This window comes from Taurulus bubalis, assembly GCF_910589615.1.
Source record: "Taurulus bubalis genome assembly, chromosome: 6".
NCBI lineage: Eukaryota > Metazoa > Chordata > Actinopteri > Perciformes > Cottidae > Taurulus > Taurulus bubalis.
Genome location: NC_136594.1, coordinates 25,909,867 through 25,925,541, shown reverse-complemented (window position 1 = coordinate 25,925,541; position 15,675 = coordinate 25,909,867). Strand labels below are relative to the sequence as shown.

At 45.7% G+C, this 15,675-nt stretch overlaps 1 protein-coding gene across 1 annotated transcript; it reads left to right on the top strand.

Annotated features, from left to right (window-relative positions):
- Positions 1-4,261: 4,261 nt before the first annotated feature.
- dand5 (DAN domain family, member 5) lies at positions 4,262-5,317 on the top strand (the record flags this gene model as incomplete). The annotated part of the gene is made up of 2 exons (XM_079219258.1): positions 4,262-4,753; positions 5,036-5,317. 2 exons carry the CDS (start codon positions 4,262-4,264, stop codon positions 5,315-5,317), a joined length of 774 nt encoding a protein of 257 aa, XP_079075384.1.
- Positions 5,318-15,675: the final 10,358 nt, after the last annotated feature.

Below are 15,675 nucleotides of genomic sequence, written 5' to 3'. Positions count from 1 at the left end.
TTTGCCTTTAACCACATGGTCATTGTATCCACATATCTCAATGCGTGTATGTTTCGTAAGAGCACTAATGGTCAACCGAATATGGTTGCAATATTGATATCGAGGATATGATATGATCAAATCACAACTATTGTGCAGTGGTCAGTAACAGTTAGCTTGCTGAGAGTGAGTGTGTGAGCTGGTGGTGCTCTCTACCATCACCATGAGTAGTCTACTGGGCATACTACAATTCACTGCGTCAGACAGTTTTTCCATATTTTTTTTTCAATATTTATATACATAGAGTTTAGGACTTACATTTTTCAGGTGGCCAGAAACACGAATGGACGCTGATGTTATATGGGTTCATAAGCCACTGTTTGCTTGCACACATCAACTTGTTAATGCACGTTTTTATTTTTATTTTTTTTATTTAATATTTTATTTAGTTATTTTTACAGTTTAACAAGAAATACAACCTTCAAAAGTAAGAAAGAATATAAGAAATGAACCATGCATCTGGCCAAGTAGGGCCATGAAAAAAAAGAAAACAAATCAAAAATTATTTACGCAGGTAAATAAGTAAAAATAAGAAAACAAAGCAATCAAAACAACCGTGCAACAATTCAAAGGCACCGTCAGTCAATCGTGTCGACCATACATTCAATCCAACATACAGATATGTATGGGTTTCTTATATGGGTTGTATGGGTATGGGTTTCTTATATATATATATATATATATATATATATATATATATATATATATATGTATATGTATATGTGTGTGTATATATATATATATATATATATATATATATATATATATATATATATATATATATATATATATATATGGGGTTGCATCTTGGGGTTGCACCTGGGGTTTAAAGGTGAAAAAAGAGATGCTGGTCAAGAATGATGGCCTGTTTCACAGATTATGGAACGACAGCCATTTAACCGTCACATCCTGAGTAAGAAAAAGGAGGCATGTGATTTTATGGCACCGATAGAAACATTTATGCTTCACAGTATCCATCAGTGTTTCATATACATTCTCCCAGTCACAAACAGGCAGCTCGTATTATTTCCGCTAAATGCCTCAACAGGCTGTGTGTTCTAAATAATATCAATGAGCTGCTATTAAAGTACATGAGGGAACAGAAAGGTGAGTGTGGTCCATATGGTCTGGCCTTCTGCTCAGAGCGGGTTTAATTTGCTTCATGCAATGTAAGTTAATGACATCTGAACAGGTTTATTGCTGCTTATACATTACAGGACAGTTTACATCAGACAGTCGATAACCGTTAATGTGTCAGCATGTGTGTGTGTGTGTGTTTAGTGGCGTAGTTAGTGAAGTTTAATGTGTGCTCGCTGCTGGCAGCAGGTTCTCCCGTGACATGCTGTGAGATAGCTACCTGATGACCCTCCTCAGTGGCGTCATAACCTGGAAAAGTTGTCTCTATTACTGTCATCATAAAACAGTTGGAATGCAACATGTGACCATGCTTCATATGGTTTTCTCTGGGTTAGGCCGTTTTAATGTCCGTCTGTGGGCGCTCTTGTAATGGTGAGTCAAGATTAGCTGTGAGTCACACTCGTGGCACTTAAAACCTATATGAGTATGTTCAGAATCATTTATTATTATACAGAAATATGCTGCCCCCCCTCAGGTTTTGTGTTACAGATCTATTAAGTGCTTTTATGATCGATACTAGGATAAAGTCTCTTAGAAATAGAGGACATAACAAGAACCAAATAGGTTTCTCTGGCTTTGCCTCACAGGAAAACACTGTTTTCTGGTAGAACCTTTTTATATACAGTAGGTTCCTCCTGAAACCCTTTCCAGGGGTTCTATTTAGAACCCAACGTAAATGGTCATACCATATGTGAAAGGTTCCACCCAGAACCCCCAGAGGTTCTACAGAGAACCCTTCTATGGCATAACGGTTCCACCCAGAACCCTCTTAGTCCATTAAAACCCAAACTATCGATTAGTCGACTAATCCGCTTTTTATCTTCCAGTTTCATCTAGAACACTAAAAGCTGGAGTCTGATGTGGAGCAGCTTAACCCACAACAATCATGGTTTAGAATCACAGTTTTGTGGGTTGTGTGGGCTGGATTGTGCGTGTTCGATTTTAACACCCATGCTTTCAACAATCCTTGAAGAATCCTCTGTCTTCCTTCATAAAGGGTTCTTTGTGAGACTCAGGGTTCCATTAAGAACCCTGAGTCTCACAAAGAACCCTTGAAAAGTCCTTTCTTTAAGAACCAGACTTTGTTGTATTTATTTTAAGTATAGAAAGCCCGATCAGCTAACCTAACTTCATACAAATTAACAATTAGAAAGTAGTCTTTGTTCAAAATCAAATATCTAGCATTAAATTAGAAAAAAAACTATAGTTCAAGGTCAATAGTATTCAAGCAGTTTTGTACTCATAAGGTGTTTTACCAAGCATGTGTAAACAAGTCTGCTTTTATTGACTTTATTTCTCCTGGCTGTATCAGCGGCAGTAAAATAAAGTCAATAATATAATAAGACGCAACTAAACGACTCAACTCTAAGCCATCGTTAGCTCTTCCAAGTTTATCACTGAGGCTTTGCAATATAAAAAAAATGGAGTCGGCATTATGATACAGTGATTTATTGAAAAACCTCCTGTGTGCGTGAGAAACAAGGAGCTGCATTTAGTCTTTTCTTTAGATGCCTTCCATAGTTTATTGTGTGTTTAACAGTGAGAGAGCCGTGTGATGGGCAGGGGAAATAATACTTAGTAAACTCTGCCCTCTTGTGGATAACATTCATTCTGCAGCTATAAGAAGTGGCCTTCCTACATTAGAATCAAAAACCGTTTATTTACCAGGAATGTTTACACAAATGAGGAATTGTTCTTGCCGGAAGGTGCATAACATTAGACATTAGACGAGACAACGAAATAAAGTGCTCAGACAAACAGATTACATTTCTGTAACACTGCACACATCCTCACACATTCTACATTACTTATATTATTGCAGTTTGCATAATTTGTAATTATAGACCTCAACAACCAGTGTGTGAAAGTCCTGGGTCATTTACCTTTCCCATTCTTGCATCCGTATGAACCATATTGTCAAGTGGTGGATGATGGGAAACCGACGTGGAGCAGAGCCGGTTAACACCGAGGTCTCTATGAGAAAGTCAAACCCTTTCCCTCCTCACATTGTGGGCAGCCGGTGTGTGATCAGGTCACGGGTGACGGAGCTCAGTGAAGTCTAATGGTGTTGTGATGGGACGTCAAGGGGAGGGGCTGAGGAGAGGCCTGTGGGAATAAATGGACAGGAGACGGCTTGTTTACACGGAGAACATAAACTCATTATTGCTTTACAGCCAAAGGTAACAGGGACACTTTGTTGACTCAGCAGTCTTCCTGAAGCTGTCGGCATGAGACTCAAACCGGTTTGAGTCTAGTTAAAGTTCATCCCCGACATACAGTTAAAAGCTGCTTTACCGTCGCTGGTTGAAAAGGAGCCTCTCGTCTGCATGTTGGTTATCTATAATGTTCCCTCGGTGCGTGTTTTGAGCATATTCTACTTTAATAAGGATTTCAAACAATCTGTTGTGTGCAGGATGAAAAATCTATCTGCTCGTTGGTTGTGGCATATCATTTCCTTCACAGGATCTCTACCGTTGACAATGTGACTAATTTTGGAGTGATATGGCAGCTTTCTCCACCACCATCGTTAAAACATCAAAAGAGGAAATATGTTCTGGAAGGATTGCTTTCATGCTTCCTGTAGCGCAGAGACTCGATCTTTAAAACCTGGAAATGAATAAAAGTGGTCGAGATATAGTGGTCAAATTCATAGCAAAATATGAACTACATCCATGGAATCAGGTCAGTTTGAACCCCAAGGATCAAAAGCCCTCTTTTGATGTTTTTTTAATTTATTTTTTATGGCCACACTCACCTTGAAACTGAAATCCTCTCAGTCTGGCGGCCATCCACGACCTGGAGCTTTAAGCTCGGTGTGATGTCTGGTCTGGTGTGGGAATTGCGACACCTTCTTTGCGTTTAAACACAGGTGAGAACTGGCAGCTCCATATATAAAAGACCGCCTCCACCTCACCGACCAAAGCACTGACAGCAAGGTTACCTTTTGGAACCTTGGACCGCACCACCAGACAAAGATTTTATTTAATATCATTTTCGCTGCAACTTTTATTTTGTCGTTTCCTCAGTTTTGAAAAACTAATTACATCGACTCTGTTTTGAGATTCGTCCCTTTTTGTGACAGAGAATGGCTCGCGCTATCATCTTTGTTCTTTTGTCAACTTGGACAGCTGTCGCTTTTACGTTCCCTCGCAATACTTTTGACAACATCATTAAACGGTCAAGAGTGGAATTTGAATCCTCTGGCAGCGGACCGGAGGAACCTGTCCGGGGAACCGTGAAGGTCGTGCAGCTGGACCCTCGTGCCCCGGCCCAGTCGGGCTTCTCCAGAGGAGGACTCGCCTCCAGAAGAGCGCCCTCCCTCAGCTCCAGAATGTCCTTCCCTGCTTTCCTCTCTCACGGGCGTCCAGGTCCGGCCCCGGCCCCCAAGGGCCCCAAGGCCCCAGTGAGTCCTCTCCATCTCCTGCACTCTAAAAGCCCTGCTGGGATGGAACTGAAGAAGAGGCAAGGCCTGCAGATGTGGCAGAGAGCCTTAAATAAAGGAGACAAGGCGAGCGCGTCCTTGCCAATCAACCTGAAGGACACTAAACAGGCGTGCACTGCGGTACCTTTCACTCAGGTAAGACACTTTTATTTCCCTTCTCTGTGAAATAGTCGTCTGTGCAACACATGGTCGATAGCGTTCAAATGAGCGATTCTTTACAGTCAAATAGAAGAAAGCGATGCAAAGTGTTTATTTTTCAGTGGCAATAATCTGTCTGCTCACTCATAAAGCTGATTATGGAGCAGGCGGAGGATTAGCCGTGATGGTGATTGAGTTGCATAAACACACAGTGTTGATTTTTACACCCCAGAGGTAAATTATCTCTGACAATATTGCCCTCTCTGTCTCCCATCCCAGCGCGTGACGGCAGACGGATGCGACTCGGTAACGGTGCACAACAAGCTGTGTTTCGGCCAGTGCAGCTCCCTGTTCGTCCCGTCCGAGGGGGAGTTTGCCGGGGCCCTCCGCCACCGGGCCCCTTGCTCCCGCTGCGCCCCGTCCAGAGCGCACACCGTGGCTGTGCCGCTGCGCTGCGGGGCCAAGGTGCTGGTGAAGCGGGTGATGCTGGTGGAGGAGTGCAAGTGCGAGACGAGCCGAGAGGAAAAGAGTGCCGAGGCCGCGGCGTCCACACGCCTGTAACCGGGTTGCAGCTTAAAGTATTTTTCATGGGGACTGACATCGCTAATCTCAAGTTGATGTGATAATTATTGAGACGCTTGTATTGAGTATTTATACCTGTATGTGTATTTGTTTTAGAGTCTGAATGTGTTATTCAGAGTAAAATATTCTGGCGGTCTGATCGCTGCTGACAAACTGACCTATATTTTGGTCATGCAATTTTCTGACTGAGCGATCCACACGGGACTGTTTTTAAAAATGTGTTTCAATGGATCTAAACTGAAATATTGTGATCTGCAATTTTGTCATTAAAACTTCCTATTTTGTCCACATTCCCTTTTGCCTCTGCGTCGCTAATTAGTTTCCTGACAACACTGGTTGGATTTACAAGTGCAATTTAGTTTGCATGCAAAAGTAAAAACATGAAGAGCATTTGTTTTGTTTTTTCTCTCCACCCACTCTCGCATTCAAGCGCTCGAGTGTCAGCTCCTATATTTTATTAAAAAGCCGCGTTCCACCGACTTTTAGCACGTAGCACTTACATCTGAAAGCACCAAACTAGAGAGCAAATGAGCTATTGAGCACTGGTACTTAGCAGTAAGCAAACATAATTGTTTCAGCATGGACCCCTGAATTATGTATAGGAACCACCTATTCTCATGCCCAATCTCTTTTCAGTGTAGTTGTGGGAATTCGAACAACATTCACCACAGATGCACTTGAGCGAGTGGGTATGTGTGATTATGTGCGTATGTGCTTTTTCTTTTTTTTTTTCTTTAGTTAGGACCCATAAAACCTATTATTCATTTATACCCTGGCACCTGGGCCTGGTAAAGTGAACTCATCCCACACATCCCGACATACATTCCCAGAGGAGCATAAAGAAGGGGGCTCTTTACGGCGTCTTGGCATCCTGTCAAAACGACTGTTTAGATGCCATTTGCATTCACGTGGGCTTTCTGAAAAAGTGAAAGCGTTCATTTCACTACGGGGGTGCATTGAGTCCCTTGGATTCTATTAGCATGTGATTAACATCTCGGGTTGATGGCTATATTTTTCAAGATTGATGGGACAAATATTTGCCCAGGTCTTAACCATGAGGAATTAGGGGCCACTTTTAATCAGGCACTATATATTTGAGAGGTTGGGAGGCTCATATATCCGTGTTGACAGTGATCAAATTCTGCTTTTGCAACTCCCAATCCTCATAGTGAGGAAGGCTGTTTGTATAATGCCAAAATCTGAGTAATTTATAACTATAACCGAACTCATCCATCTCTTGTCTTTTTTCAATGATGCATTTTCTATCTGTAATAATCCACTGCGCTGTTGTGAGTGTGTGGTAGACGCTGCTGCTGAAGAGAGAGTTATGATCTGTTCTTTTAAACTCTGCACACTCATCTTCCAATCTTTTGTCTTGAAATATATATATACATATATATATATATATATGTATATATATATAAAGGGCATAGCGATGAGAAGGGAAGGATGGCGGGGGGGGGGAGGGGGGTTGTTGATTGAACAAACAAGGTGCACAAGAGAGTGCACCACTTAGCGAGACAGATGTCAGCCCCCTTTGCATTGTGGGATCCGGCGAAGCACTCCTGCGTCATTAAGGATGGCCTGGTTCCCATGGCGAGGGGAAAGGAAGGAGCGAAAGAAGGAGGGCCCGCTGCCAAGTTCAGCGCCTCGGGGATCAGATCAGCGTCACGGGGTGCTAAGTGGCCTAGTTAGCGCTTTAAAACGCACAATGAGCTGCCTGCTCTTTCTCTCTGTGCAGGCCTTTTAACTGTCAGACATGGAAATGGTTGGGAGGTGTGTGTGATGGAGAAGAGGTGTGTGTGTGTGTGTGTGTGTGTGTGTGGGGGGGGGCTCAGTCGATATTGGTTCAATCAAGGTGTATCACGGCTGAGTTAAAGATGGGCGGAATGGAGGTTCATTAACCGCGCGAGGCGTGGTTCTGGTAATTGGCTTGAATAGACCCGGGTTGATCTGTTTCACACCTCTTGTGTCCTTCTGTACCGAAAGCCGCGGCCATGAAGACCAAACAGTGCTAAGCTAACTAGCTGGCTGAACAGTGTTGGAAAAGGGCCGGTCCACCAGATGTTCCCCCTCTGTGCCGCTCGGGGCTCCGCTGGAGCTAAACCGTCACGGTAGATTGGACCGGGCCTGGACCAGGCTCCGGGATCTGGCGTCGGCAAGTGACCGAGCGAGAACAGGGGTCCATCATAACGGAAGAGAAGGAGGAGAAATGTGACGACCTGTTCAGTCACAGACCAGACAGATTTGTCTCACCTAAATCCCAGCAGTGCGGGCTTTAGTGCTGCAGGTGTCGGGGGCCCTAAGGTGTGAGGGCGTCTCCCTCCCCGCTGGTACGCGCTCACTCTGTGGTGTTAGTCCGGACCAGCTGGTCAGAGTTGGCTCTGCAGGAGACGGCGGCCCCGGGCTAAGCCTGCCAGCCTACTGCCATCCTGCATGGCTGCCAGCCCGCCTGCCAGGCTGTCTGCTGGGTGCAGAGGAGGACAGAGAAAGGTGCAGCCTGCGAATCTGTTTGTCATTGGATCAAATCCGACAGCGGTTTTAGTGTCTGGTGCCACTGTCTCAAAAGTCGGGTTCCCGTATGATCACTGAAGAGGAAGATGTTGCTCGCTGTAGTCATTCCTCCTGTTCATAAAGAGATCCCTTCTTAGTGCAGTGGGCACTAGTGGTGGGAGACAAAATCCACAGTCCTGGTTTGGTCAGCTCAGTCTGAGTTAGACAAATCTTTGCTCTTTTTTTTTTTTTTTTTTTTACAATTTTGTCTGAAAACGTGGTTGAAGGAGCTAAGAGACGTTGAATGTGGCAGCGCTGGTGCCGAGTGTCTGGTTGGAACGGTAATGCTGTTGGCATTGCTGACAGTCTGCTCCCCCAGTGGGGATTTAGTATTCAAGGTTTGTTTTAGTCTAGTTTCTTTTTTTTCTTTCTGGTTTTCACAATGTTTAAGGTTTAAATTCAGCTGATCTTTCATCATCTGTAACCTGCGAAGCATTTGTGGCCTCTGGTTGCAGACTAAAGAGGAAAATGAGCATTTAGCTATGTCTGGTACGATATTTACATATATTAAATATAATGAATAAATAAAGGAGGGTTCTTTTACCACTACAGTCTTTAAAGAGGCACTTTGAGATGTGTTTCAATGAAAGCATGTTGGACAGGATACGGCAAGCAAGAACTGCTTCAATGTACATCCTGAAAAAATGTTTTTGACTATGTGATTCCTTTTTTAAATGTATTTTTTACCTTTCTATGCTTTCTGAAAATATATAACATTTTCCCTGTTTCTTTAGTTCTTTTTTTCCAATATCCGTCAAGTGCTTCTCTCGTTTCTCCAGGTCTGGTTGTTGAGGAAGTGGTAGACATCCGACCCTCTGACCCCTTCGCCTGCAGAACCATGTTTGTGTGTTTGTTTGTCCCCAGTGAGCGCCGAGCTGTCCGTCAACGCTCGGCTGGAGTGCGATGCTGATGCTGATGGCGATGTCGCTGTGGCAGGTGCGGTCCTGCGTGCCGTGCAGGTGATGTCTCTCATGCTCACTTAGCTAATGACTCCAATTAAAGTAATTAAGAGCTGGCACGGTGAAACCTGCTCGCTCGCCTGCTGCCAACCCATCCATTCCCCATTCACCGTACCGCTGCATGCCATCGCCATCGCCTCTCCTCCTCCGCCTTCCCTAAACGTTTCTCTCGTGGGCGCCTCGCCCTCTCCTCGGCGTCCTGTGCACCTCTCCTCTCGCCGAGGCCTTCTAAAAGAATCATGAGGCCTAAAACCGGCTAAGCGCTCCACTTCAGAAGCACTTAAGAGACCCTCAGCTCAACTTATTGTCGCAGGGACGGCTACGGAAGAGAGAGAGCGGAGGTCGGGTCCTGCAGGGGAGAAGAGGCGCGTTTTGAGAGGGAGAGAGGATGCGAGCCAGGTCCTAACGAGGGGAGAGATAATTGTTTTGTTTTGTTAGGGGCCTTTCTTCAGCGTGGAGGGAGTTCAAATGACACGCCACAGATGGTTTTTTAGATGGAGCGGGCAAAGGGACGGGGAGGGACGCATGCTTGATGCAAGAGCGGGGAAAGTGTGGAGGAGGGGGTCTGCGGTCATGCCTACGCAGCGCTCCCAAAAGCTGCAACCACATTGGAATCTGTTCAGCGTTTTGTTTTTTCTTCTTCTTCTTTGTTTTCTAACGTCGATTCACGAGCTCCCACGAAACTTTGATTATGATCGCGCACTTTGTTGTCTCCCGCTCGCAGAACCTCGAGCAGATTTCAATGTCAAAACACGCATTCATCACGGAGAAGTCGAATATCGCAGTCCAACAAATTCCACCAGTGGGAAGAGAAAAAAATCGCAGCGGGCCAAAGCTGGAGACACAACTTTGGCTACCAGGCCTGGTCAGATTTATCAAAATGTATGAAACGGCAAACATATGAATCTCTGGTGTCTTGGTGTTCTTTCAACACTTGGATTCGCAGGCCGATAGTCGGCGTGCCTGGATTTTGTAGTTGGCGTGGCGGTGCAAACACTTTTCCAGCATCTCATCCCATTTTCTGTGAGAAAAAAAAAGAAAAGACTTTGATGAGATCCTTTTTCCCTTCACGCAGCTCTTTTTATTTCAACATTTGAGCCGACGCTAATGTAAAAAGTGTGTTTTTTTAAGTAAAATATGTGTGAAAGGAACCCTTAAACCTTTCTGCAGAACACGCTGCGTTCAGTTCCCTGTCCCTCGCGTAGCGACACAGTGACAAAGCATCGCCGCTGACATTAAAAAAAAGACGACGCCTCGTGAAAAAAAACCCAACCATCATCAAAACTGCAGCTGAGCACACTTTGGTAATCTGGCGACCGACGGCATCAAGCAAATTATCCTGGTGGACTGTCTCTATGAGCCAGGCCCGGCAAATCACCTCCAGAAGCCTGTCACCACTTCCATGAAGATAAATGGTATCATTACACAGTCTCCCATCATGCATTAGCTGATCTGGACTCCGCTTTCTGCTCAGAAGTGGGAATGGCCGCGCATAACGCTCGGTTACTCAGATGACGCTGACAGAATGTTTCGGAAAACTAATTTTGCTCCAGGATGCTGCGGCGGACATAAAAAAAAAACAACAGTTTGTTAATTTCCTCATCTTGAATTATGGTCGTGAAGTCCATTCTGTCTGCTAATAGGATCAATACCAATACAGACATGGTTTTAACCCAACACATTCTGCCAGTGTCATAGATATCTGTCCACAAACAGTCATCCTCACAGTGGGCACAGGAGGAAGAGGAGCATGCCAGTGTGTGTGTGTGTGTGTGTGTGTGTGTGTGTGTGTGTGTGTGTGTGTGTGTGTGTGTGTGTGTGTGTGTGTGTGTGTGTGTGAGAGAGGGAAAGAGGAAGAGAGATTGAGAGAGAGACGGGCAGACACATAGGGTGTGTGTGGGGAGGGCGCCCAGTGTTCAGGCGAGATAGGCCAAGTGAGAAAGCGAGCGAGTGCGCGCATGTTTTGGGTTCGTGTGGCGGGGTGCAGAGGAGGGGTGCAGGTGGCGCGGAGCTGGCGCGGGCCCGGCCCACTGTCCCCTGGCAGCGCCAGGCTCCATCTGTCATCAGCAGGAACATCTGCAGCCCAAGGTGCCCTTGTCACCCAGCGTTAGAGTAACGAGTTTGGCGTTTCCATTAGTCCGGGGCCCCTCGCCCGGACCCGGGGCCCCGGCTCTCGCCAAAACCGTGGCATTTTGGGGAGCGCGCAGTTAAGAGTGTGCGTCTCGATACGAGGCGGCGAGACCGAGGCCGAGCCGAGCCGAGCTGGATGTTGTCGTGTGTGTGTTTGTAGGAGGGCAGAGCGGCCAAAGCCAAAACAACATGGCAGTGCAGAGCGTTGACCCAGCTGGGCTGAGCCGGCATGTCGAGTCATGTCCCTTCCCGATGTGAGCGTGCCCAGTGCGCTCGCACCGCTGCCAGACCCAATCTCTGGTCCCCTTCGCCTCTCCTCTCTCAGCCTCTCTCTCTCTCTCTCTCTCTCACTCACTCACTCAATTCTCCCTCTCTCATCTCCCTGTCTCCCATCTGTCTGCCCCGCTCTTATCTGCCCTCTCTCCTTTACCTCTCCGTGCCCCTTGTAGTTTCCTCCCCCCTTCCTGTACGCGGACTCCTCTCACACCCCGAGTCTCTGCTAACATTCTGCCTCTGAGCGCTGCTCACATTTTTATCTTCCTTGTCCCTAAAAAACAGATGGTACTTCTTTCCTGGCTCCCTCTTTTCATCCCTCTCTCTGAGCCCCCCCCCCCACCCCTCCCCTCCTCCCCCTTCCTCTTGTCCTGTGTTTCTTTCCATCCAGCCGGCGTATCACTGATCCTAACTGGCAGTTAGGCAGTTATTCTGTCTGTAATTTTATAGAAGAAAAAAAAAACCTGAATCATTTCTTCTCTCTCAAGGGCAATAACATGATTGTATTATTACTCTAATTCTAGTTATTCCTCTTCTACATGACATTTTGTTCAGACTAAACGAGGCTTACAGCTACCGGCTCCGCTTGCAGAAAGATGGCTGCTGTTTTTGTTTGCACCACATGGTGGCTCTAACGAGCAGCGATCTGTATTAACATTAATGAACCGAGCTTTGGCTGCAATCGTGTCAATTACCACACAGAATGCTAATCGGACAAACATGAGCACATCAGAATGAGATAAGATTGATTATAGTCTCTTTTTTTCTTCTTCTTCTCCTTCCTGTGTTCGGTATTACATGTCGGCGTGCGTCGTAAATCAGCGCCGACGCCGGTGTTTAGCCTAAAGGTCTGCGGGAAATTAGACGCCGCTTTAATAAAAGCAACACATCCAGGCCTTCGAGCAAAGTCAGACGTACTGACACGAGAACTTCATCCGTGAACACTTTATGTTCAATATTCCCCTCTACCCCCCCACGCCCCCCAAAAAAAGTCTCCCTTAAAGCTGCAGCTTTGTTCATTGGCCCTTCAAGTGCTGTCACTTCCTGTGAGAGAGCAGAGGGTTTCAAGTTATAGTTAAGATTTATTTTTGCTCCCTTTCTTCCCTGTTGGCCTGTCCTACAAAGGTTTCTCATCCCCTCTATCAGCACTTAAAAAGTGTGCGGAGATGGAGTGAAGGAGGTAGCAAAGGAGAGATAAAGAAAAGGGAAGCAACAACTGCTAATCAATAAGATTTCTCCAACCTCGTTTTTTTCTCTCTCTCTCTCTCTCTCTCCCCCGAGGCCCGCGGCATTCAAGACGAGCCAAGACGAGCTTGGCATTGTCGAGCACGCCTTAAAAAGAAACACCTGCGAGGTGGAAGACTTAAAAAAAAAAAAAAAACAGCAGAAAAAAAAAAGGAAGAAAAAAAATCCTGCTTTTCGCAGCTCTTAAAAATGTTGGCAAATGTTCCATGGGTTTTTCTGGGAACAAAACAGTAAAAAGAAAGAGCTCCCATGCAAGTGAAGACAAAAGGGGATGGTTTTCCATAGAGATGGAGGTGTCATTACACTTGAGACGGTTGCCAGATTTGGACTTATCTTACCCCTCTCCCCCTCCCCCGTCCCCCTATCTATACCATCTCGCTTCGTCGTCGGAGACGGAGCAGTGTGGCGAGCAAATAATGAATGGTAATATTTAGCTGTTGACGAAATATGTATGTGGCTGTAGTGGGAGATGGGAACGGGGGGAATGTGCAGGAAGACAAAGATGGAGAAAGCCGGGGAGGGACGGGAGAGGGGAGAGAGGAGAGAGGAAGCCGGGAAAGGGGGGGACGAAAGCAGATGGCACTCTTGGCATCCACATCTCTCTTAAATCTGTTTCTGCTGTTTTTCTCATGTGCACGAGGCTTTAACCCTGTGGTAACCTGTGTCCCGGCCTGACCCCCAACCCAACTGCTGTAACAAGCCTGCGTGTGTGTGTGTGTCTGAGTGTCTACGTGTGTGTGTGTGTGTGTGTACACACCCAGGTCTTCTGTAATCGGCCCCCTATGGAAGTCAGCATCAGCATCACTCGTCCACCTGTACTGCGTCCTCCTCTACCTGTGCACTGTTCTGCTTCTTCTTCTACTCTATTCATCAACAGCTGGAGTTACATTTTATGTGAGTTTATACAATGCAGTGCATTTCCATAAGAATGAAACATTTATGAAATCTAACAGTTTAATATATACAATATAAACCACTGACAGGAGCTGTTATTCTGCAGGAGTACTTTTACTTTTGAGGCCATTTAAATATGTTTTTATTTTGTTTCTATTGGTACTCAGGTAAAGGATCTAATACTTTCTACCCCCAGTGGTGGAAAGTAACTAAGTACATTTACTCAACTCGTGTGCGTAAGTACAACACTACTTTTCAGGGGCTAATATTGTACTTCTATATTTAACATCTATAGTCCCTATACTTTTAAAATTAGAATTGAACACAAAATCAGCTCATAAAACATAATGCATTTTTCTAGATTAAACTACTTTATGAATGAATGAATTTGGTTCCATCTCAACAGTCGTATTTACATATTAATAGATCGATAATAGTGATCCGATCACATGGTAGGTTGCTTTTTGGCACAAAGAGTACTTTTGCTTTTTACTTTCGGTACATTTTATATTTTTGTACATGGTGGAGCCTCTTCAGACGGCGGTATTTCCACTTCCAGTCTGAATACCACTGGTATCCTCTCGATATGGCACGCGCTCTCGACTCTCCACTTTGTTCAATTAGTTTGTTTCGAGCGCCATACTGTCAGCTCTTCCATCCGTCCGTTCGCAGCTGCTGCAGATCAGAGAAACGTCTTTTATTATCTCCGCCGCGAGTCGAGAGATCCGCCTGCAAGGCCAGCAAATATATTTTAGTGGTGTTTTTTTCTTGTTATTTTTTAATTTTTATGGCAGATCCTGAAAAGCAACACTAAAGCGCTGCAGCCTGGTGACTGATGGAGGACATATTGTGGTGTGGTTCACACACCTGGGACGTGCACTGCGTATGTAGGCCACATCCGCCTCTCACTGAGTGGAAACATTCATGCCGCTGACTCCCGTGCATGCTCCCATAGACGGACTATAGATTTCACTGAATGCACATCACTTATATGAGGGGTGCCACGGTGCTGTGAGCTCATTTGCATAATCTCCTATTTAAAGAGGGATGTGCTGGAAGCCGGTGGGGGGTTGATGGTAAGGGGAGTTGAGAAAGGGTGTGGGGGGGTGTACAAAGTGCCCATTGTGCAGTCCCAGGATAGAGAAAATGCCCTGTAGGGTCTGATTCGTGTGTGTGTGTGAATGTTTATCTCTGTGTGTGGGAGCCACACCTGTCAGGAGCGCCTGAGGGAAGCAATGAGACCACTATAATGAGTGTGTACATGTCTATATATATATGTGTGTGTGTGTGTAAAGCAAATACAGTCGAATGGATTTCATCATGACATTAAAATCGGTGGGCCACGTCAATCTTTTATGTCCTGATTGTTTCCCTTTTATTAACTTGGCTTGTTATTATCAAACACACACACACTCACATGCACGGTCACACATACCCCCACTCACTTCCACCCACACTCGGCAGTAACCACACTCTCCCTCACGCCAAATCATAATCTACCCAAGACGCAGCGGGCCGATAGGATCAGACTGGAGGAATAATGGTAAAATCAGATTCTTTGGGAGGAGGGGGGGGGCTTTTTCGAAAAAGAAAAAAAAGATCCCAGAAGTGCTGAAATAGCTGGTGGCTGTGTCTCTAATGGTAGAGCGTAATGCTCAGCAATCTGCTTAATATCCCCGCCGCACTCGTTAGATTAGTGAACATTAAGAAGATTGGAAGATTTGCACTCTTTTGTTTTACTGCGGCGGCACAGAGGCGACGCGGCGAGCGGACGGGGAACAACAGGAGGTCGCTGAGCGCAATAAGCCGGTGTCATCTCTGGTGCGAGGCGGCGGGACAGGTGATCAGAGATGGGGGTTAAGAATTCAAAGAAACGCCTACCGTTCACACACACACACACACAAAAGAAAGAAAGAAAGAAAGAGAAACATTTCCGAACCCCCACAACGTCAGAAAGATCATTGTTCGATTCTATTCTTTTCTCCATCAGCATGGGAAACAGTAGCGGCCTGAAGTCGTCCCCCTATTAATGACTAATTCCTGGGCTGGTTTGGCTCGCGGCGGCAGAAAGCCGTGTGTGTGTGACCACCACCAGTAAAAGCAGCGCCGTGCTGGGATTCAGGAACGTTATCGGAGCTCAAAGTCCTAATTCCACACTGGGAATTCTGCCACCAGTAACATAATAAGTCCACTTTGACTGTGAGGGAGAGAGAAAGAGAGAAAGGTTTCTTTTCCTTTTTTTGTGTGTGTTGTTGCTCTGGAGTCTTGGCTCCTTCGGTTTGT